This window comes from Hippopotamus amphibius, chromosome 13 (assembly GCF_030028045.1).
Source record: "Hippopotamus amphibius kiboko isolate mHipAmp2 chromosome 13, mHipAmp2.hap2, whole genome shotgun sequence".
In the NCBI taxonomy this organism is placed as follows: domain Eukaryota; kingdom Metazoa; phylum Chordata; class Mammalia; order Artiodactyla; family Hippopotamidae; genus Hippopotamus; species Hippopotamus amphibius.
This window is the reverse complement of record NC_080198.1, coordinates 40,579,695-40,603,138: the sequence shown is the minus strand read 5'-3', so window position 1 is coordinate 40,603,138 and position 23,444 is coordinate 40,579,695. Positions and strand designations below refer to the sequence as shown.

Sequence of the window (23,444 nt, the reverse complement as noted above, 5' to 3'; positions counted from 1 at the left end):
GGAAGGTCTTGCCAGCGGCCACCCAACAGGTCAGGGTGGAGCTGGAGTTGTTCCTGCCTTGTGGCCCTGAGAGGCCAGCTCTGCCCTGGGGAAAGAGGCAGGTCCACAGGGGATAACTCGTGGGAAAAAGCCCAATAAATGGAGCAGTCACTAGCAGCTTGGAGCCTCTGACCAGGAGAGGAGAAATGGAATGACTAAGAACCTAAGTTACAGCCCAACAGACCAAAGTCAGATTCACGGAAGGACAACTAGAAGTCAGCAAGATGGATGGAAGGCCCTTTACAGACCACCTAGTCCACCATTTCATAGGTGGCAACACTGAGTGAGGCCAAGAGAGGCTCAACAACTTGGAGGCAAGGATCAGGCAAGGAGAGGCCAAGGGCTCTTGCCCCCAGCCCATGAGCTGCTGCCGGTCAAGGAGATCGTCGGAGGCTGGCCTAGAGAGGGGTGGGAGGCAGGGGGAGGGGAAACCACCAGCTCCAGGGCCACATCCGTCACCCTCACCCTCATCCCGGTCAGGACAGCAGAGGCATCTCCCTGCTCATCTCCTCCAAGAATCACCTCCAGGGCCCATCCTGCCTTCTGCCCTTTGTGCCACAAGGGCCAAGCTCACTCCATGGGAATTCCACGGCACCCCCTCTCAGCTCTGCGGTTTGTCCAGGAGAAGCTGAGCTACCATAGCTCCCTGGAGTTCCAGCGGCTGGGCAAGCGATGCAGTCCCATGTCCTCCTTCTGGATGTGCTCGTAACAGGACTGGAGGGAGAGAGGTGAGGCTGAAGCCAGCTGGCCTGCCTGCCCCCGGCCATGTGCACAGGCTCTAGAGCCTGACACTAGGGTGTACCCACCTCCCAGGCCTGGACCACTGTGTCTCCAACTCAGCCCTTGGCCACAGTCTGCAAGGAACTGGGTCCTTCCCTCTCCTATTGTGCTCAGGGATGCAGCCTGGAACACATTCAGCCCTGAGGAGCGGAGGGCTGGGATGCCCTGTAAGCATCTCCCCCCACCCAGCCCCTTTTAACAAGAGCAGGAGCAGGGGCTCTGCGAGGACCCTTCCCAGGAGACACACACAAGCTGTGAATCTGAGCTCATCCCGATGATGGTGTCTGGGGTGAAAGGGGTCTGCCCCAGCGGCCAGGGCATTTCTGCCTGGGCCCTCCTGTCCCTCACCTCCAGCGCTGTGAGCAGGAAGTCATACCGGCCTCCTGTGTGGGTAGAGTCCATCATATCACGGATCAGGTGGATCTCGGCCCCCAGGTGCTGGATTCTAGAGAACCAGCGCCACCAGAGTGAGAGGGAGAAGGGAACCTATCAGGGACAGGCACCCAGCAGCTGGGAAGGGGCCCTGGTCTGGGTGGCTGAAGACCTGGGTGTGGTCCCCACTCTGAGTCTGGCACCCATGGGACCCTGGGTGGGCCTCTCTGGGCCTCAGCTTCCCCACCTGTACCAAGAAAGGCTGTGTCCATAAACCCCAATGTTCAAAGGCTTCGGAATATGTCTTGGTTGGGGGTGGACAGGTGGGAAGGGCACCTCCTGCAGCCCGCCCCCAGCGGGAGCTCACTGGGCACGTGACACCACGTAGATGAGCAGCGGCAGCAGGTCGTCCATGGGCAGCTTGTGCTCCTGGCCCAGCACCCGTGACACGGTGGCCTCGATTTCCCCATATGTCCTCTCCAGCACCTCCAGCTTCTCCCGGGGGTCCACCGTGGTGCTGCAGCAGGATGGCTGGCTCCAGATCAAGGCCCTCAGGTTCAGTCCCGACCAGGGGCCCCAAAGTTCCCGCCTCCCGTGCCCACCCTCCCGAGGGTGTGGACTCACATCATCTTCTGCAGACACTCTGTGGCTGACAGGAAGCACTTGTCTCTGACGAGGGAATATCTCTGCATGGTCAGGGGAGTGGTTAGATGAGGCCAAAGCCCCCCGGCTCTGTCATCTCCTCCTTCCCAGGGTTGGGGCTGGCCCCTCACCACCCACCCCTTCCCCATCACTGGCTTCAGCACAGCTCTGCTCAGAGGACTGAGTGACCCAGGGCAAGTCACAGCTCCACTGGAAGCCTCAGTTTACTCAACTCTGAAGTGGGGTAAATGGTCTCCCTAAGGAGAGAAGGATCAAAAGTCTGGGAGGATCAAAATGGATAAAGAATCCTAACAGCCAGTGGTCACGGGGAGCCGCCCAGTTCTGAGCGCCTATGTCAACGGCTCTTGAATCCCAGGGCTTGTTGAAACACAAATTCCAAGTTCATTCCCTGAGTTTCTGACTCAGTAGGTCTGGGGTGGGTCCAAGAATCTGCTTTTCTAACAGGCTCCCAGATGATGCTGATGCTGTCACTCCAGCAAGCACACATTGAGAACCACTGCCCCTTGTGTTCTGGCCCACGCCGCCCCTCCCCCCCCCCCCCCGCCCCCCCAATCACATGAGGTGGTACTAGTACTGCAGCAGGGAGTACTTTCACAGATGGGTAAACAGAGGCACGGAGATCAAGCATCTCACCCATGGTCATAGAGCCAGTAAAAGGGGTGGAGCCTGTGCTTGAGCCTGGTAACTGTGGCTGCACACTCACCCGCATAGGAAATCAGTGCAGAAAGCCTGCCCTCTCCTCCCTCATCTGCCTCTGCAGCCTCTGACCAGTGACCATGAGGCAGAGAGCTGCTCGGCAGCCTGGGCAAACCTGAGGGCCCAGCTCAGGCTCAGGCCTCCCTCTTCTGGGCAGGTAATGGGCTCACCCTCTCACCTGATTGCTCGTCAGTGTGAGGTCCTTGAAGGGCCACAGGTGCCTGAAATTAAAGAAGCAAGCTGGGAAGCTTTGCCAGGACCAGGGGTGGGGTCTGGGGTCAGATGGCAAATTCCCTGCCCCCATGTCCCCCAGGCGGGCTGAGCATGGGAAAGGGGCAGGCGATGCACAAGGGCATCTGGGAGTGCTTGTGTGGTGCCCAGGCAAGAAGAGGCCAGGGTCAGCCCTCCATGCAGCCCCAAAACAAAAGCGGGACTGGGACACAGCAAGGAGACAGAGGGGCAGTGCTGCAGGCCAGGGGACCCTCCTGGGCAAAGTCCTGGGGGTCAGGCCAGAGAGCTCGGTGGTAGAGACTGCTCCAGGGGATCGGTGAGCTGGCGTAGGCTGGCGAGAAGTGGGGATGCCATGCAAGGCAAGTAGAGCCAATGGAGCACGGAGGCCAGCAAGGAGGAGGTGGCACTGAGGCAGCAGGAGGGGTAGAGAGGAAGGACACTTGGGAAGCAGTTGACAACCAGGTCTCTGGGCTGGCGAATGGTCAGATGCAGGAAACATTCACCACAAGGGAAAGGGAAACAAGGTTTTTTGCAGGGAGGGGGAATGGGAAGCAAGTTTTCGTATGGGGGGGGATGGGAAGCTCCATCACCTTGAGACAAAGTGGACCAGGTGTGGGAGGAGAGAGCGTGTTCATGCCCTCAACACGCGCAGTATCAATGGATCGAAGGGACATGGAGGAAAAAGGACATTTTGATGACTGAGGGTAGAAGGGAGGCCCTGACCTGCTTCTGGAACAGTCCTTGGTTTCCCCTTGAGGATCTCCCCTCTCTCAATCTCAGTCCAAGAGCTGCGAGCAGGTAACCTTGCCCCAGTCCCCGTGGTAGATATTGAGGCCAGCCTGGCCAATCTGGGCCACAGCCAGCATTCAGGGGTACGTTCAAGACCCCAGCCAAATCAGGGAGGAACTTCAGAGGCTCTGCCGGAGCTGTTGGGAGGGAGAACCAGCTCCCTGTGGGGGCTGAGCTAGGAGAATATACATTTTGAGTGGCTGGTGCCAGGTTTGTCACCATACAAGGCAACCAGAGATAGGCCAACAGAGAAAAAGAGAAGTTGCTTCCTTTATCATGCGGCTGAACGCCTAGGTCCAGCCACACCTGAATCTAGCCACACCAGCCACACCCTAGAACTTCACGGGTACACAAGCCAATTAGCCTCCCCCCTTTTCTGCTGAAGACAATTTGAGTTGAGTTTGTATCCCCTGCTACACAAGAACTCTGGCAAACGTGGCATGGTGAGGAGGCTTACTTCTGCACATCCAGGAACTCAAGCAGCTTGGTGTCGGGGAAGAGGCTCAGGTTGGCAATGCCCTGGCTGTAGAGGCTGTCCTCCCTTTCATGAAGAAGCAGGTAGAGAGTGAAGAGCTCCGAGTAGAAGCTGGGCAGCATGAGGGGTAGCACTAATCTGTGCACCTGCAGGTCCCTGAGGGAGAGCCACCAGGACAGGTCAGGATCAGCAGGGTGGGTGTGGGGAATCTGCTTGGGGTGCCCCTCAAAGAGCCCACAGGACTCCTTGTCCCACCACAGTGTTTCTGCCTCCAGCCTTCTCCATCCCCGAGAAAACCCTTCCCAGCCTATTTTCAGTGACTTTACAATCAACTGACATCTGTGACCACCTCATGCTCTCATCTGACTTTGAGAGCCAACGTGGCAGGTGAGGCAGGATTTTGATCCTTACCTGACTGAAAGCAAAAGGAGGGCCCTGACGAATGAATGACTTGCACCAAAGTTCTCAGCAGCCATTACAGGTTAGTCTAGTTCTGCCTCCTAGTTTTCTGTGCTTCCTAGGACTCAGGGGGAAGTTCTCCCTAATGTCTAACCCCATTCCCATGCAATGCAATAACAGAAAAACCTCTCTGATCAGGATCTCTGGGCCTGGAATCTGAAGGCAAATTGTAAGGTTTGGTCTCGGGGAACTGGGGAGGCAGATTTAATGACTTAATTCCTGCTTATTTCCTGCTCTGTGTGACCTCAGGCTCAGTCCCTGCCAGGCCTCAGTTTCCCCATCTATGCACAGGGAGAAGACGGTGCCCAAGGCAGCTGCTCACTCTCCATGCACTCGAGAGATGAGGCTGCAATAACATGTTTAGAACAAAGATGCATTTGATGCATTGTGGCAGTGCCCCTCCCCAGGTTGCTCAAGAAACAGAGGTCACGGGTCATTCTAATTCTTGAATGGTCAATGAACGATGTTTGGTCAATAGCATGAACCCCCAACGTCTCCCCAGAAATACCCTTTTCCCCCAAGGTAGGCCTCAGGAGCAAAGGTAGAAGGACTCTCTGGACCTGAGCCTGGCTGCACCAGGGGAGAGGACCCTGCAGACCTCATGGGGGCAGTCACCTTGTCTCAGCATCTTCATCTTCCTCTAGGGCCTGGCCCTTGCGCTGTAAGGCAACCTGCAGCAGACCCCTGCAAACCAAAGAGGGGCAGCGTGGCTGCCATCTCCCACAGAACGGGAGTCACCAAAGGCCAGGCAGGTGGGCTCCACCCCCAGAACCATGGAGCATGAGGCCTGCAGAGCCCCGCTGCCCAAACCTCAGCAGTTAGGAGGCTGGGAGTACAGGATGTCTGCCTGAGTGTCCTGGAACCCCACAAGAGAATGAACTGCAGCATTTAAAAGTTCAGTTGATAATGTTTGATGGGGTCACAGCTCACCCAGGATAGGACAGGAGATGGGGGTCTGAGCCCAGGTCAGGCTCAGCCTGCAGTGGGGTTAGAGTTCCCCTGGGGTCAGGGCCAGCCCAGGGCCTGGCTGCAGTCACGCCTTGCTATCACCTCCCCACCCTCTAACCCCTATGCTCACCAGCTGCACGCTAACCAACCCACCCTGTTTCTCTCTCAGTCCAGACCCAGGGAAGAGGCACTGTTCCCACCCAGGGCACCAGGCAGAGCTGATGTTTGAAAAGGGCAGAGCTCCCCGCCCTGGGGTCACGGCACTGGTTGTCTCCACGTGCCACCGAGCTCACCTGTAGGCGGCCCAGAGTTCCTGGGCGTGCTGCTTCACCTCCTCCTGCGCCAGCCCCTGCAGGTGCTTGTTGGCCCCAATGCCTGCGTATGTGGCCTGGAAGGTCAGCATCAGAGTCTGAAGCAGCTTTCCCAGGGGATGCAGAGAGTTGCTCAGAGCCTGGGCAGGTGCAAAGGCAACAAAGAGATGCTCAGCACCAGGGGCTGAAGTACAGCACGCCCAGGCAAGACCCCACTTCTTAGATGGGAGCACCGAGGCCCTCTCAGCAAGGGCCCACAGGCCTGTCTCCTCTGGTCAGCACCCTCCCCTAGAGCCCTCACCTTCCTGAGGTACTGCTGCAGGGCCTTGGGCTCCCGGTGCTGAAGCAGCTCCTCCAGGATGTCCTCCATTCTGCCCACATGGTCCTCGGGGTGGGTCCTGGGGCAACACACACACACACACACACACACACCACACACACACACACACACACGGACGTATCTCACCCACGCCTGGGCCCACCCGCTCAGGAGAGCCGTCCTCCCCCTGCCCAGTCAGAGCCCCACTGACCCCAACACTGAGCTCTGAACGCCCCATGGGTGCACATGGCCATGCACGCCTGGGCCTCACCTCTCGCAGCACAGGTGCTCCTGGGACTTGCGCAGCTCCCGCGAGCTCTGCACATGGAAGCCCAGCAGGGCCTCCTGCAGGTCCCCAGGGCAGCCGGCGCGAACAAAGTCCCAGAAGGGGCCATAGACGCCCTGCCAGCGGCTCTCCATGGGGAAGACGCCCAGACCCAGCTGCCTGAGATGAAGGCGGTGGGAGACATGGATAAGGATGGAGCAATGTTGGGCAGGACCCTGTCCAGCCCTTGGAGAGGTGGGGATATCCAGCCTGGCCCAGAGTCAGGGCCCAGGTGGGGTGGATGGACTAGGGGATGCAGAGGGACCTGACCTCCAAAGCTCCAGGAGGAGAAACGGGAGGCAGAGAAGGGTCAGAGAGAATCTACTCCACAGTAGAGAAAAGAGACAGGGGCACACAGAGCTCTGGAAAGGAAACAGAAAGATCTGGAAAGCTGGAGGCCAAGTCCAGAGAGTGGGGTCTTGGCCTAAGAGAGACCAGGACCCAAAGCCCAGGATTCCCCTGCCACGGGACCCCCCCCCCCTCCTCCTACCACACCTGGGTCCTTCCTGAGCTTGGTCCTGTCTCAGCCAATAGGCCCAGGGGTCTGGCTGTGTGTGTGTCTGGTGAACACTAATAGAGCACTGCCCTCCCATGTCACGCTCACAGATTTTCCTACACCTGCACCCGACCCGGGCTCACCCCTAGGGTTTGCCATCCAACTCTAGCTCCTGCTGTCAGGGAAAAGAAACACGCAGGGACGACATGTCAAGTAATCAACATCTGAAATACTGGCTGGCACCACCCACACCTTAACAGACATAATAAGAGTCACCACTTGAACTACAACTTTCCAAGAACTCTGTCCCAATAAGGAAGAAGTCTATCCCCTTTTCAAATGCCCCATGATAGGGACAGTGATTCCACTTAGCAAGTTTCCTTCTTCAACCTGGCTTCCAGGGAACTCAGAGCCAGGCTAATGCTCAATTATAGGGCCTATCTATATATACATTACTGATAAAAAAAATACCAAATTGTACACTTTAAATACATGGCAGCTTATTGTATGTCAATTGTATCTCAATAAAAGTTCTTAAAGAAAAAAAAATTCAAAAAAAAAAAAAGAAAAAGAAATAAACTATACACATACAGTTAAAAAAATAAAATAAAATGGATAACTAACAAGGGCCTACTGTATAGCACAGGGAACTCTGCTCAATATTCTGTAATAACCTAAATGGGAAAAGAATCTGAAAAATAATAGATACTTTTATATGTATAACTGAATCACTTTGCTGTATACCTGAAACTACCACAACACTGTTAATCAATGATACTCCAATACAAAATAAAAATTGTTAAAAAAAGGAAAAAAAATTATACGGCCTATTTGCACCTCCCTTTCTTTTAAGCCCAACTCACACTTTAATTTTCAATGTTATGCTTGTTTGTTTCATAAACTGTCTTGTAACCATCCTAGGAAAAAAAGCAGGGTCTAAGCAAAGCCTACACATACTATTTTTCTCCAGTTTTGTGGCCTGTGGAGTTACCGCCACATAGCCCTTGATTCCAAGAGTCTCTGACAAGGGTTGTAAGACCCGAGCTCTATGAATTCTCCAAAGAGCTAAGAGGAGGTACCGAAAAGCCCTTCTAACGAGACCTGAGTCCTTGGGGTAGAAACATGGGCTCACACAGACACCCCCCAGAAAGGCTCCAGAATGCACAGGCCAGATGGTCAGGCTCTCACCTCTTGCAGGTACTGCTTGGATCTGGAGGGAGGGCAGCTGTGTCCAGCACACCCTGGGTATGCAGTCCTCTCCCTGCCCCGCTGCCAAAAGAGCCCTCCAGGGTGAAGCCATTAGGGAAGGTGACCTTGCCCTGGAAGCCAGAAGAGGGATGCAGGGATGTCTGACCATCTGTCTGTCCAGCTGCCCTTCCATGCAATTATGACAAGCCTCATGCCTGCCCAACCTGGGTCACAGAGGCTAGAAACTGTTGTGTGGTCTTCCCATTCATTCAATCTGCCCCTATCCCAAGGGGCTCATAATCCTCCATCCCTGCAGGAGCCCCTGCCGGAAAGCTGTGCCCATCACCAAGGGGCTCATCTCTGAGGCAGGAGATGGTAAGGCAACAGAAGGGACTCGTAGGTCAGAGTGGGAAGGACCACCACTGGGTCCAGAAGTAGGCCGAGGCCTAGAGACAGCATGAGGGATTATTGGCCCTGAGGAGGGGCAATTCCTTGCTGCATGGGACTGTCCCATTCACAGCATTCCTGGTCTCTGTCCATTAGATGCCATTGTTTCCTCCAGTCATTAAAAAGCCAAAACAGCCCCCACATTTCCAAAGGCCTAAGCATGGATACAACTGCCTTCTGCTGGGTCAGCTTGGGCAGAAACATACTGAAGGACAATGCCTCCAGGGGCACCTGCCCAAGGCACTTATGGTGGTGGGGGAGGGAATGGATCCCTACCTTGGGGGCCAGTAGGCGACACAGCCAGGAGACCACAAGCACCCTCTGTACCCAAGGCAAGCCTGCTATCCCCTCTTGACTCACACCTGATCAAATCACACCTCTGCATCAGGAAAGGGTCGCTGCACCCACCCCCTAGATGTAGTGGAGATGGGAGAGGCCCTCCCTTACCTTCTCCACCCACCCTCAGCCCTGGGTCCAAGCAGGGAAATTATAGACTCTGCCCAAGGTCTCGGCAGGGAATGGAGAAGGGTCTCAGTGGCTCTCACCTTCCCCACAAGGGTCAGGTCCCTGGTGAAGGTGCCCTCGTACAAGGAGTCATCTTCAGAGAGAAGGATTCCTGGGCCCTAGGGAAGGAAGCAGGGAGGGTAGGAGCAATGGGTTAGCAAGGGCCAGAAGACTGGGGGTGGGGAGGAGAGGTGGGCAGTGACCCACGGGCAGAAGGGTCCTGAGCCCTGCCACACTTCCTGGCACTGTGCCTAGGTGGGATCCAAGCCCCTGGCCTGCTGAGCACTGAGCACAAGGCCCATAGACCTTGACCCTGGGTTACCCTGACCCACACCCTGGGACCTGGCTCCTCCCCTCTAGCAGCCTCTCTCACAAAGCCTCCTGAGGGACCCACCCTGTCCACCTACAGCTCAGGAAGTGCTGGGCTTTTCCTGAACCATCCGCACTTCCATGTCACTGACCCCAGGGACATGGAGCTGATCAGGCTCCCTTGCTGCACTGGCTGCCAGGAAGCTCAGAGCCAAAAGGGATACAATTCGTGTTCTACTTATTTCTAAATCTATTTTATGTGCCTATTCTTGTCTTTTCTTCCTCCTTCAATCCTTTCCAGAACAAAGTATAGATAAACAAACAAGCCACAATATTAATAATAGCCATCAGGCCAGAACCTTACTATGTGCCAAACACGTGGCAGGGTGTGCGTGAGGCAGAAGCTGAGGGCTGGTGTGCCCAGGCCCAGGAGACCTGCACTTGAGTCTCAGTTCTGCCACTCAACAGAATGTGACATTGGGCAGGTTCTCTGACCTCTCTGAGCCTCATATTTGTCACACACTAGGGACCCTAACGTGACACCAGGGCTACTGGGAGGATCCCACGAGATCATGCTGGGAGGCTTATTAGCCCAGAGCTAGGCGCCCAGTTAAAGGTCTATAAACGTGGGTAGTGAAGGCTGCTGGCATCCTCATTACCATCTACTTCATCACTGCAATTTCAGTGAGTTGTTATGATAAGTACTTAACCTGAGCTGCTCATGGGAAAACTGAGGCTGGGAGAAGCAGGAGCTTGGCCAAGGCCAGGGTAGGCAGGTGGCAGAACTGGATTCCTGCCCAGGTTCTGGCTCCCTCCAGCACGTCGGAACCCTATTTCCTGCCCCATCCACCCATGACCAGCCTCAGGTCCGCTTTGGGGCCCCCAGGGCAGGGAGAGGGTCGCTCAGGACACACGTGGGTCACCACACTCACCACTATCTTGTCTGCCTGGAAGGTGCCCTGGTAACAGACACCTGCCTGGGTGACCATGACCCCGGGGCCAAGGCGCTGGTCAGCCTGCCACATGCCAATATAGCGCTCACCCCTGGGGAAGACAGGGTATGGCCAGAGTGGGATCAGAATTGTTCCCATGCACCTTCTGTGTGTTCTGCTTGGCATGGGACCGGGGGTGGGGGGCTGGGGTCAGATAAGGAGAAACGACATGGCCTCAAGCCACTCAGGTCAGACATAGGGCAGCTGAGGTCAGGACCCACAAGAGGAACAGAGGGTGGAGGAGGAAGGGAGCCTGCCTTGGGGGGGCATCCTGGCAGGCTTCCTGAGAGAGGTGGCAGGAAGGACAGATGGAGTGAGGGTGCCAATGAACACATGCAAAGCCATGGAGGTAGGAGTGTACAACAGATACGTGGGGATGTTCAGGGGTCTAGAAGGTGGGGGTACACAGGTGGCCTGGCAGGGATGAGGTCAGGGGGCAGGCAAGGCCTCAAATGCCTGGCTGAGGACACTGGACTTTGTCTCAGCCCAGAGAGCCTGGAAGGGCTGTGATCCTTTGATGGGACCAGATCAGGGGGTCAGAAACTCCTCTCCAACAGCACATGGAGGGGCCAGAGTCGGGGGGGGGCTCCTGCAGTCAAGGTCAGCGTCCCTCATCCTGAGCCTCAGCAACAACCGAAGGAGTGGAGAGAAAGTCAGGGGCTTCAGAGAGACTCTGGGGGACAGACAGAATGGACTCACAGAGGACTGGGAACCAATGCTCTGAGGAATCGGGTCCGTGAGGGTCTGTGCGCCTCAGTTCCGGTGGGGGGCTGCAGAGCACTCACCTGTCGCTGTCCTCCTCGACGCCATAGCCACTCTTCTGGCCCCTCTCCCAGTGGCCCGTGTACCTGCAGGGCTGAGGGGCCTGTGGGGCGCTCTCGAGGACCCCAAATCCATGCCGCAGGCCCTCCAGGAAGTAGCCCTTGTACACCTCGCTGGTGCTGTACCTGGGGAGGGTCACCAATGGCTGGCCCTGCCTCCCGGAGGACATGCCCGTCCCAGGAGCCTGCCCTGCCATCAGGCCAAGGGTCACTTACTCACAGATGCCATAGCCGCACATGCCGCCTTCCCGCCAGTGACACTTGTAACAGTCAAACTTATCCTCGGGGGCCTGGGGCACCAGGCGGATGCCAAAGCTGTCCGTGTGGGTGGGCGGGTAGGGAAGTCAGCACTGGGGCTGCCGCCCTGGCCTGAGACACCTGGCACACCCCCTCCATGCCCAGGAATGTCCCTGCTTCCAAGGGGCCTTCTCGGATGATGGGGAGGATCTGACAGGTGCTCAGCCCCCTCTTCTTCCCAAGAGCTCCTCAGGACACCCCACCTCCGTCCCACCCCGCCTCCCCCCACCATGCACCGTGGGAGGGCTTCTGGCCCTAGACCACTCCCTCAGTGACCTGACCCCTTCTCAGGGCCTAGTTTCCCCTTTAGGACAATGCATGGAGCTGGACCAGACAGCCTTCAAGTTTCTGCCTGAGGTTTGGGAATGTAGGATGGGGCCAGGCTGGTGACAGCGGTGGGGGACGGAAACCACTCCCTGCCTTCCCACCACACGGTCCCGCGTCAGCCCTAGCCTTACCCGTGCTCCAGGCCCTGGCAGAAATCCCCCACATGATTCTGCCCATCTGGCCACTTCAGGGTTCCCCTGGAACACAGTCAAGGTCCGTGGGCATCAGGTCCACGGGCATCGGGCCCACCAGACCTTCAACACACACAGGACCCCCAGCCAGCCTCTGCCTCAGACTCTCTCAGAGGCCTCAGTTCCCCTTGGACTGGATCTCTGCCCCCACTCAGTCCTCTTCTCTGAGCTCTGTGACCCCACATGGGCTCTCAGCTCTCCTCCACTCCTGGCATAACTGCCCCAGCAGCCTCACAGAGCGCACTCCACGCCCAGCAGGGAGAGCTCTGGAAGCATCCAGGTTGCCTTTTCCCTTGACCAACAGGAAGCTCAGAGCTAACCTTCAAGCTCAAGCCAAGTGCTAGTCAGTGGGGGTTTCTACCATCCTTGTCTCCTCTTCTGACACAGCATTGATTTTTCTGTGCCTTTGTTCATAAGCTTCCTCAAGCCCTTTCTCAAAGCAGGCAGGGTATCAGAAACGAGTGGAACGCTTGTAAGCGTAACCTCGGCAAGTCCCTTCTGCTTTCTGGGCCTCGGTTTCGCCAGCTGTAGCACAAGTTGAGGCCACATTCTTCAAAAGCCTGTCTGCCTGTGGGGTCATGTTGACCTGCAATTGAGGCCAGGCTCACTCCAGAACCTGTCCTAAGGCGTGGGGAAGGTCATGCCAGTCTCTGGGTCTCAACTTCTGCACTTACAAGGGGGGTGATAACACTCCCCCAGAGCATTCTTGTAAGGACTGATGAAGTCAGAACGTCTGCAAAACATTTCTACCACCACTAGGCAATGCTATGTAGACAGGAGAGTTTTCTTCCACCTGCCTGAGAAGAGAACGGCACCTGCGGGCCCTGCAGGCCGGCCTCCTGATGTCTGCCCCATGCTCTCTAGCCTCACTGCCGTCAAGACTGTATCTGACATAAACCCACTATGGGCCAGGTCCTGTCCAAGATGACTTAAGAGAGACTCTGGGGGATAAACAGAATTGACCACAGAGGGTAACAGCCTTCAGTTCAGGCCCCCAGGCAATTAGGTCCATACGAGTCCTGTCTGTCCCTCAGACTCCCAAGAGGATCCCTGCCTTGAGTGGCCCAGAGCCTCGGTCACTCACTTGCCATGGGGCCTGCCCCAGTACCACTCGCCCTCGTAGGTGGCCTGGCAGAACCGGCCCTCCGCACGGAAGGTGTATGCTCCACAGCGGCTGGTGGGGGGTTCAGAAGGCTCCAGGCCCGCCCCCAGCACCGGGAAGTCCTTCTTCCCACGCAAGGCCTGGCACACAGCCTGGGTAACCTTCCACTGCCAGACCACCTGGGGGGGGACAGGGGAAACACAGGACAGGTCACTGCTGCTGGAGGCAGTCCCTCTAGGAAACCTCCTGGGGTGGCTCCAGGTACCACCCCACCTCCACCCCACTCTATCACTTGGGGGGAACCTTCAATAGCGCCACACTGCTCCCTAGGGTTTCATCCAGACCTGAGATACTTGTTTGCAGTTTTGGGCCTGTCCAGAGAGGCCAAAAAAACAAAACAATCGAACAGGCCCCAATTCTGGCTTCACAGAGAAAAATACCTGTTCTCTACGGCATTCTAACGCCTGAGCCCAGGCTGACCCCGACTCACTCTGACCATGACTCCAGAGGCTTGACATTCCCAAGGAGCCTCCAGTCCTTGCGCCCTCCCTTTAACCTCCTGTCGCCTTCCCTCACTCCCCTGACCCCACTGCCCGAATTCACAGTCCACCCACACTCACCCGGCCCTGAGGGTCCTTGGAGCAAAAGGAGAAGTCTTCCTCAGGCGTGAGGAGGTGAAACACGCACCTAGACAGACGGAGGTGATGAACAGGCCCCAGCTCTGTCCAGGAGGGTGATGGGAGAGGGCCCAAGTCCGAGCCCTGGGGTGGGCAGGTTTCAAGGGGTAGAGGGAGGGAAGGCCTGGGATATCCCTGGATGGGGGTGCTTACCCGTCCTGCCCAGGTTCCACCCACACCAGCTTCAGATCAAAGGTGTGGACATTGTGGCCCTGGAAGAAGACGGGGCACAGGTGGGCAAGATGCTCATGTATTCTCTGGCCTGGCCTTGCTCCCAAGCACCAGCCCTCTGGCACACCCCTGGGTGTCCCCAGCATGGTCAGGGTAGTGTGCCCAGCACTGAGCCCCACACCATCCCTGCCTGTTCCCAATCTCCAGGGCAGCCCCTCCACCTCCCTGCCCACCCGAGGGCCTGGCCAGAAACCCAGAATCAGCCTCCCGCACCCCCCACATCCTGCTCCATCAGAGCCACCAGAGTGGTCTTCTGGAAATGCAGCTCGGACCTTGTGAGCCCCTGCTGGAAACCTCTCTAAGGTCCCTACTGCTGAGCCTGACACCTGAGACCCCACAGACCACTCCCGGCTCACATGTCCCCTCCTTTCTCCACACACACCCAGGCCTTCTCCGGCTTGCCACAAATTCTTCTCAGCCTGAACCTTTGTGTGTTCTGTTCCTTCTACCGGGAATGTCATCCATGCTCTGAAAGCCATACTGAGCCTCCCTTTCTCTGGAAGATTTTGTGGAGGGACCTCCCACCTGGCAACAGCCTCAGGAGGAAGTGGCACCAGGCCCGGGCCTGAAGGGGCAGAGGAGCGTGCCAGACGTGGGCCAGGACAAGAGAGTGTCCAGCACAAACAGCAGGACGTGCCAAGGTCCAGAGGCTGGGAAGGGCTCAGCACCTTTTAGTGACAGTATCTTGTCAGTGCACCTGGAGCACAGAGGGAAACTCAAACTGAATCAAAACCCCAAAACCAGGCTTCAGGAGACACAAGTTTGGATGGGCAAGTAGCATCCCTCTCAGGCCTCAGCCTCCCTATCTGCAGGGGAGTTCCAGGTTGACAGTCTAGGGGGACAGAGAAGACAGTGCTGTGGCTATCACAAGGGCAATACAAGTTCAGGGGAACTAGGCACAGCCAAGGTTACCAGCCACATAACACCCCAAATGCCAGGACCAGCTCCCTCCCAACGTCTGTGATGCTGAGAGCTCGGGCGCTGCTGCTACAAGGAACTCTTCTCTAGAAGCCTTGCATGTGCCCTGAATGGTTCAGCCAGCCCTCCTCAGCCACTATGGGCCACCTACAATCGTTGTCTGAGGTTCCTCTCCTACTGGAGGAAGAGAACTAGGAGCTGTCTGGCATCCGCTGAAGGACAAACTTACTCACAATTGTCCCATTTTGCAGATAAGGAAACTGAGGTGAAGACATTTAACGGGGACACCAACTGTGGAGAGTTGTGACCGGATACACTTCAAGCAGCCCTTCTCCACAGCCCACACTCCTTCAGGGATGGCTCCCCCTGCCGCCCCCACCCTAGCACTCTGACTTTCTGCGCCCATCACCTCTCCAGGCCCAAGTTCTCACTTCTAGCCACGTCTCTTTCCTACTCCTTTTTTCAACCGGCCCCCAGACCCCCACTGTAGCCCCAAGACCTCTGGCCAGCCCCACCCTACCTGCAGCAGGACAAGGGCATCATCAAAGAGCAGCACACGCTCTGCCCTCAGCGGGGTGACCACCATGGGCATGTCCTGGCTGTCTTGCAAGAGTCGGCGAGTGCGGGTACAGAGCACATCCTGGTGAGGCAAGAAGAGGGATGCGAGGCTCAGGGACCCCTGTCCTGGATGCTGCTGGCCACTCCCCTGCCTGCCTCTGCCCCAGGCACCTCCCCACCCCCACACTCTGAGCATCTCCTGGAGGCCCCCCAGGTCAGTTATGGGCACTGGGGCTCCAAGGTTGGGGGGTTCATTCCTGGCTACTCCCATTGGGACAGCACAACTTCTCCTGAAGCCTCACTTTGTCCTCCTCCATCCCATCTCAGGCCATAGCCCCAGCCAAGCCCCCATCAATTCTCACCCGAAGTTCTACAATCCCTGCCTCTCTTTGGCAATTCTTGTCCCCCCTCACTTGTCCTCCTAATTCTCTGCACTGGGCCCCAGGCCCGCCACGCCCTGTCAGCGCACAGGGTACTCTCCCTCCTGTGAGGGCAGTGTAAGCAGTGACTCGGGGCTGCAATCACTCAGTCACAGCCCAGGAGAGAGGGTCAGTTCTGCTGGCCGATCTGCCCCAGAGCCAGCAGCTCACATCCCAGCACAGGAGGTGCTCAGCAAACGGGTGAGGATGGCTGGACTGGGGAACGTCGCAGACACCTGCTTTAGCCACTGCCCCACCCCCAGGTGGGAAAGCTGAGGCACAGAGAATGCAGCAGGCAGCTCGAGCTACCCAGCAGGCCCCTGCTGGACGAGAACCCCTTCCCTGACCAACCCTCAGGCCTCAAACTCACCCTTAGCCGGCTGCTCAGAGTGTGCCAGAGGGCCTGCGTGGCCATGGCCTGGTCCAGCTCCTGCCTCATGAAGGATTGCAAGTTCACAAAGATGGTGGCTGCGTGCACCACCAGCTCCCGGGTGCGGTGATGCTGTGGGGGCACAGAGCAGCCGGGGCAAGGGCTTATCAGAATCCTCTCCCACCCTGTGATGACTGCCCTGGCCCCAGCGGGTCAGGAGGTATACGCCTAAGTCAAAGTTTGCCCTTTTCTCCCTGCTGGCCCCTCCCCCTTGGAGAGGCCAGTACAAGGATGCTTCCAGGGGATTCGGGACCATTCAAGGACTCTCCTAGCTGGGCCTGAGCCATGTGTCCTCACATCAGTGCATGATTCCACATCTCTCTCTGGATGTCTGTTGGCTCCGCCAGGGCAGGGCCATGCACCTCAGATACCCCAGGGCAAAGACATGTCCCTTCAAAGCCCCCAGATCAAGACCATGTTCCCAAGGCATGGCCAGGTCCTTCTCAAACCAGGGTTCCTGAGTAAGGTAGGTTCCCTGAGCCAGAGTCCCCTTTCTCCCATCCCTCAGCTTCCCCACAGGAGACAGGCCTGGCAAGCAGCAACTCCCCCCACCCGCCGCCACCCCTGCTACCTACCTCCCCAACGGTGTCCCCGAGGCTCAGCAGGAGGAGCACGTACTGCTGCACATGATGAGTAAGCAGCTGGCCGAGGGCCTGGACCAGCGCCGTGCCCACTGAGCCCTCTGAGCTCATGCCTGCCAGGAGCTGCCGCAGCGCCTTCCGCTGGCCCCGCCAGTACTCACTGCGGGGAGGGAGGGCCACGCACCCCTTCACTCTCCCCTCCTCTGTTTCCACACCCACCACCATTACCCCCTTGCCCTGGCTAATTCCCCAGATCCCAGGACCAGCGCCAGACCCCAAACCTCTCTCCCATCAGAAAAACAGTGGATGAGTGACCCTCTTGGAGATCTGGTAGCAGTATCTCAGAGATTAAAGCCCACACTGAGTAGGAATCAGGAATGCTTCCCCGCCCCAGGGTCACTCCCACTAGTTGGCTATCTGGATTCTGCTCACAGCCTCACTAGGCTTCCCTCTCTCTCTTCCTGTGTAGATCAGCATGGAACTGCTAGAGCCAGGAATGCTCAGGATGAGTCCTGGGCCGTGACACTCACTGCTGCAGGGACGTGGCTTCCCCAAACCCTCCCTTCCAGACACCCCCAACTCAGGCCCACCCTGTGCTCACCTCCTCCTATTTGCTGCCTTCTGAAAGGCCTGCACCACCACGCAGCTTGTGTAGGCCTCGATGTACCTGTAGGTAGCATAGGGGACACCCTGCAGGCCCAGCCCTCAGCTCTAGACCCAAGCGCCTGCCCTTCTGGGGTCTCTGGATCCCACCCACTGAGTGGCTGCAGCCCTCAGGGCCTGGCTCTGGGCCCTGGTGACCTTGAATCCTAACTGACCCAACTAGACAATTCTAACTCAAAGTCTTCCTTCCCTGGGAAGCCACCAGGCTCAGATCTGGGGTGTCTGAGCCTGCCACCAGGCTAACACCCAACTCCAGGGCTAAACCCAAACCTTTGTCAAAGCCCTGACCCAGGTGAAACCCAGTGCCAGCCTCGGCTGTCTTACTCCAGGTGGACCTGTAGGACGCAGTCAGCGCTGTGCAGCAGCAGCAGGGATTCCAGACCTTTGGAGTCTGGGTGGCGCAGCCTCTCCTGCAGCGAGTGCAGGCTTTCCTTTGTCACCTTCCGCAGCTGCTGGGAGCTCCTGTGCAGCTGCTGCAGGCACTCTCTTCCCCAGGGGTCTGAGGGCTCTGGAGCTGGGGCAGGAGCACAAGCACACTGTGAGGGGGGACAGGGCCGCTACACCTTTCAGGAAACACGCAGAGGCCCTAGGCGGTCCCCTGAGGGGCAGCAGCACCCCGACCCTGGAGCTGCAGCTAGGGTCCCGCATCCCTAAGGGGTCCTTAGGACAGGACTGGAAGCCCATGTGTCCCTTGGAGCTCAGCAGGGGACAGGCAGGCTGCAGCAGTGGGCAGCACCCTTGTGGATTAAACAAAAGCGTGTGTCCCCCTCTTCACTAACCAGGGACAGCACTGATGACCTAGGGTCACAGAGTACATGAATTCCCCCTGAGTTTCAGAGCTTCCTCAGGTCCAGAATGTGGAGTCCATAGGGTCCTGTAGTCCCCTGCCATTCACAGAAGCACCAACAGAGCCCCCAAGAGGAAGGAACCTGCCCAAGATCACTTCACAAACCAGGAATCCTGCCTTCCAATCACACCCTGGGTGAGAGCAAGATGAGAACTCATCTTGCACAGGCAGAGAATCCAGGCCTGTGCCCTGGAAGAGATGGAATAGCATCTCCATTCACAGCAGGTCTGGGCTAGGATGGGGTTCACAGCCTGGTTCCCCAGGGTCCCTTTGAGAAGGAAGCAGCCAGCAACTGGGGGGATGGGCCCTGAACCCATCAGAAGACGCCCACACCAAATGTCACCGCTCCCATTCGTGGTTGAGACAGCCATAGCTCAGAAGGTCCAACAAGGGAGGACTCCTGTCCCTAGGACGGTTCCTGGGTCCCCCACCCTCCCCACTGGAGAGCCTCAACTCACCGGCCTCCAGAAGGGGCTGGAGGACAAGGCTGTTAACGCGGGCAAGGGTGGCTGAGAAGACCTCCTCCAGCCGCAGCAGGGCCACCTCCTCCGGGCTGCACATGGTGAGGGTGCCAGACTCAGGGCCTGTGAACCAAGCACAGATTAGAGCAAATAGCAGCCGTGGGAGCAGGGTCAGTGCCCTTTCAGGCCATATGCCCAAAGGCAAGGCCCATGACCACCCCACCTCGGAAATGAGCAAGGAGCCCAGGTCACCCCAAAGGGGAGTTTCTGAACTAGTCAGTAACCCCTGCTCGTGCTCCACTTGGGCCCAGCTAAGGGAAGCCTGAAGGAGTGGGAGAGAGGGCTCAAAACTGCCAAGGGAAGCATCTATTTTTACCAAAAGGCAGATGCTCCATAAGCCCTCTGGCCTGCTCATTCCCCTACTCAGATACCCACCATGGCTTCCAAGGGCTCAGCATAATATCTAGTAGTGTTGAAGGGGAAACTGAGACGAAGCGAGAGAGTAGCACAGACATATATATACTACCAACTGTAAAATAGTCAGTGGGACGTTGTTGTATAACAAAGGGAGTCCAACTCGAGGATGGAAGATGCCTTAGAGGACTGGGGCGGGGAGGATGGCGGGGACTCGAGGCGGGGGAGTCAAGGAAGGGAGGGAATACGGGGATATGTGTATAAAAACAGATGATTGAACCTGGTGTACCCCCCCCCAAAAAAAAAAAAAAAGTTAAAAAAAATATATATATATCTAGTAGTGCTCTGACCAGCCCCCTCTCCACAGCATCTTTGAAAAAAGGACATAGTGTCAGAGGAGCACAGCCTTTTTCTCAAGGCCATGGCTCAGGGCCCCCTGTCACCCAATAGGGCTGTGTAAGCAAGGAGAGGTCTCGGGGAAGTGGGAAATTTCCTGCTGGAATCATAAAGTACAGACAAGAAATAAAGAGGCAGGCAAGAGGACAAGGCATGCAGGTGGGGGAAGCATGACAGCAAAGGCTCATGGACATGAAGGCCCGGGCTCTGCAGGTGGCCCACCAAGAACTGCCTAAGTGGCTGAAAAGGAGCCACAGAGAGCCTAAGAGTGGGGGAGTGGTGGGATTCAAAGTCAGACTTGGGGACAGTTGCAGAGAAGATGATTCCAAGCAGCAAGAGGGCAAGGTCAGTGTGGGCAGGAGCCAGACCCTCCGTGCCCCCGCTAACCTGTCTGATCCTGCAGGACAGGTCCTACTCCAGACATGCGGGCCATGGGGGTGGGCAGGTCTTTGGACCTCCTGCCCTGGAGAAAGGGACCCTCCAAGAAGGCAGGATCACCTGAGAATGCGGCCTCCTGACTAAAGGGAGGGGGAGCAAGGGACCCGGGTTCCAACCCACCCCCGTAGCCAGGCTGCAGCCTCCAATCAGACACAGCCCTCTCCTACCAGACCTGGCAAAGGAGGTCATCTGCCCAGGTTACACAGACTGTTATGTCTCAGGGTTGAGAATCAGATAGTCTTTTAACCCCCAGACCCTCAGACTCAGCCTCTCTCCAACTCTGACACTCTGAGGCTCTGAGTTGGTTGACCTGGGTGGGGCTGGAGACATAATTTGAGGCGATAACAGACAGATCCCCCAAAAAAAGAGCAAATGGAAAGGGGTCTCATCCCTCCCCACCCAGCCTCAAGGACACCAAAGAGCATTCCAGGGCCCTGACATCGCCTACAATTCCCAGGGAAGTGGCTCTGATGTAGAGTGAGGCGAGGGCCTCGGAACTCTGGCCAAGAGCCCAGGTCCAGGCATTCCTGCCCCACCTTTCCTGCTGCTGTTGCTTCAGGAGGGCGAGGCCTTGGGAGGGAGAGGCAGGAAGGGGAAATGGCTGGACACCCAACTGCAGCCTTCTTCTCTTTCTGCTGGCCCCTGCAGCAGCCCCAGCCCGCTGTGGAGGACTGCAGGAGGGTTGCTCCAAGTCAGCTCAGACAGACCAGGAGAGCTCAGCCAAGGGGTCAGGGGTGCAGCAAGTGTAGCCTGTGCCCATCCCCTCACCCATATCTCCAGAAACTGGTGGAATGGGAAGACCCTTTGGGACATGACCTCTCCACCCTCAGCTGGCAGTCTGTCAGGGTCTGAGCTGAGAGGTGAGGACACCGGCTAAAGATGGAGGGTGGAGGGTGTGGCCAGGATGGGAGGTACAGACTAGGAACCAGATCGGAGTGAGCTGGGGACCTGCAGCAAATAACTCACTGTTGGGAGGCCTTGAACATCAGATCCCCAACACTTACCTGCCCCCCCCCCCCCCCGCTCCCCAACTAATGCCACACCCAGGGTATTCCTCTCCCCCTCAGGCTTCCTCCTCTTACCCCCATCAGGCTGGCAGGTGCTCCCCATGGCTCACACCTCAGGAGCTCTCACAGGATCCCCTTCTGATCTCTGCCCAGCTATTCAGCCCTGTTCATGCCCCAGATTACCCAGAGCTCTGCTCTTTTCTGGGCCTCAATCACCTCCTCTATGAAACAGAGGTCTGACTAAATCACAGCTTTTCAAACTATTTTAGCCCTCCCTAGAAAGGATAAACTGGTGGAGGGGAGCTCCTCTGGGTATGGGGACGTGGTCCTCAGCCTCCCTTACCTCTCAATGCAACCTGGGTCCCCTGAGGATGAGTCTTACAGACCCAAACTGCCAACACTACTCAGATCCTTCCAGGTCTGTGGCCCCCAGAGGGGAAGGATCTCTAACCCTAGGAAACTGAGTCACACTGCCCAGAGGAAAAGCCAGAGGTTAAGCATGGCTGGTGAGGCAATAGGTGGGGAAAAGACTGCAGCTGAGGCTAGACATCTAACCTGGTGCTTCCGAGAACCCCTGCTCCCAGGCTAGGGAGTCCTGGGGCTTCATCCCAGATGCAATGAGGAGAGTGTGAGGGCAGGGGCCAGGCAGGCATGAGTGTACCTGAGTGTGTATGCTGGTGAGGGAGGAGGAAGAGGTGCTGAACCTAACACCACAGGGACCCTCCCTTCTCAAACCCCAGTCCCACCTCCAACCCACTCCTCGCTGGTTAAGGGCATGGCCTTCTCACCCTCTCACTCCATCCAGTTCTAAGGTTCCTTAGTAGTAGGCTGCACATGATGTACATATGCGGAAACTGAGACCCAGGAAGGAATGGGAGGGCCTAGAGCATGCATGGGGCTCAGACCCAGGCCTCTGGCTCCCAGTCCCACCAAGCTCACCGGAGCCAAGTGGTTCAGAAAGGCTGGGTGACTCACCTTAGGGCACACAGCAAGTACCTAGGCTCCCCAGGCAGGCTTCACGTTCACCATGGGGCAGGGTGAGGACAGACTGGCTAGTTTTGGCATGCCCAGGTGAGTCAGCTGCCGGTCTCTGTGGCGATCTAACCAGCAGCCAGACTTGTGCGTGCGCGCTATTTCTCTCTCTCTCTTGCATTCTTGGCCTCGGTCCATTCTGGGTCCCTCTCTCCCCTACCTTCTCCAAGGCCTGGCCCCTCAGGCCCCTTGGCCACACCCTGTCATGGCACTCACTGTTATTTCCTGGTCTGGACAGGCAAGGAAGTGCTGCTTTCTGTGGAGGCTTTTTCCTGGGCTACCTTGGAACCCCCTAGAGCGTCCAGCAAGCTCAGTGGTAGACAGAGTGGGGAAGAGCTGCCCAAGGAAGGGGGCGCTGAACTGTCACAGCTGACAGGTCACAGTCTCCACCCGGGCCTCTCCCTGGCACCCTTCCTCTGCCCCTCCGTGGCTCCAGGCTGCTTCTCCTGGACCCCTCCCCTCACCCTCCCAATCTCTCCGGTCACATTTTTCACAGCTTTCCTTCCTCTCCCTGGCCAGGCGCACGCAGTCACTGGAATTTCCCAAATATGGGATCCTGCTCCAGCCAGCAGGCATGTGCGCATGCCGTCCTCGCTGCGGGCGACACGAGCCGGCGTCTCTCCTCCCCGCAGTCTCTCAGGCTGGGGGAGACCCCGCGGGGTCGCCCCACGGCCCAGGCCAAGCCCCTGGGCACTGCCCTCGTGTCAGGCACGGGCCCGGGGAGGCTGTCCCGCGGTGACAGGGTGGCCGAGGGAGGGAGGGGCCCTCAGACCAACTAGGACGGCCCGGTGTGAGCGCTGCCGGGACCGAGGAGTCCTGGAGGGCCGGCGCCCGGCGGGAGGGGGCGCGGAGGCCAAAGTCCCACCTGGAGCGAGGAGAGGGGGAGCAGAAGGGCTCTGCCCCGGGCGCGCGACCTCCAGCCCGCCCTTACCTGTGCGGCGCGGGGGCCCACGCAGCGAGCGCAACCGCGGTTGCTTGCTGGCCGCCGCCCGCCCCACGCCGGCCCCGCCCCGCCCCTGCAGGCCCCGCCCCCGAAGGCCACTCCGCCTCCCCTCCCTGCCCCGGCGTGCCGCTCAGGGTAGAGGCCCGGGGCCCGCCTGGGAGGAGGCGGGTCTGGCGACTCCTGGGAGGCAATGGGGCGGGCGGGGGGCGGAGGACGTGGGCGCTTGCCCCGCCGCGCCCCCTCCCGCCTACGCACACGCTCAGGCTCACGCCCAGGCGAGCCCGGCTGTGTCTGGGAGGCAGCCTCAGGTTCCTGGTCCCGGAGGGGTCTTTCCTAGCCTCTCTCACT

General features: G+C 57.9%; 1 protein-coding gene across 20 annotated transcripts; it reads right to left on the bottom strand.

The window, feature by feature from the left end:
* Positions 1-618: 618 nt before the first annotated feature.
* ALS2CL (ALS2 C-terminal like) lies at positions 619-23,161 on the bottom strand. Of its 20 annotated transcripts, none has more exons than XR_009048718.1 (27): positions 22,097-23,078; positions 18,864-18,989; positions 17,883-18,072; positions 17,497-17,562; positions 16,890-17,055; positions 16,255-16,386; positions 15,428-15,547; positions 13,912-13,970; positions 13,702-13,768; positions 13,064-13,260; positions 11,920-11,985; positions 11,381-11,479; positions 11,129-11,290; positions 10,284-10,395; positions 9,084-9,161; positions 8,092-8,222; positions 6,354-6,527; positions 6,065-6,161; positions 5,746-5,903; positions 5,120-5,188; positions 4,028-4,201; positions 3,372-3,453; positions 2,729-2,771; positions 1,816-1,877; positions 1,528-1,708; positions 1,168-1,264; positions 619-753 (listed from the first exon to the last, which is right to left on the bottom strand). XR_009048718.1 is itself a non-coding variant. In XM_057705052.1 (27 exons), the coding sequence occupies exons 2-27, from the start codon at positions 18,964-18,966 to the stop codon at positions 673-675; spliced, it is 2,949 nt and encodes a 982-aa protein (XP_057561035.1). In that variant the 5' UTR covers positions 18,967-18,989; positions 23,085-23,161; the 3' UTR covers positions 619-672. The 20 variants fall into 20 exon arrangements, 16 of the variants coding, with proteins under 16 accessions (XP_057561035.1, XP_057561034.1, XP_057561036.1 ...); XR_009048719.1 differs by having other exon boundaries at positions 1,559-1,708; XM_057705052.1 differs by lacking the exon at positions 22,097-23,078 and adding an exon at positions 23,085-23,161 and having other exon boundaries at positions 1,559-1,722.
* Positions 23,162-23,444: the final 283 nt, after the last annotated feature.

What these genes read in the sequence shown, in the direction of transcription:
- ALS2CL (XM_057705052.1), bottom strand. Translation starts at nt 18,966, where the DNA reads ATGTGCAGCCCGGAGGAGGTGGCCCTGCTGCGGCTGGAGGAGGTCTTC. An exon ending in GAACTCTGGGCCGCCTACAG is followed by an intron (nt 5,189 to 5,745) that starts GTGAGCTCGGTG and finishes TTTGGTTTGCAG; the next exon opens with GGGTCTGCTGCAGGTTGCCT. An exon ending in GAGTGTCTGCAGAAGATGAT is followed by an intron (nt 1,723 to 1,815) that starts GTGAGTCCACAC and finishes ATCTGGAGCCAG; the next exon opens with CCATCCTGCTGCAGCACCAC.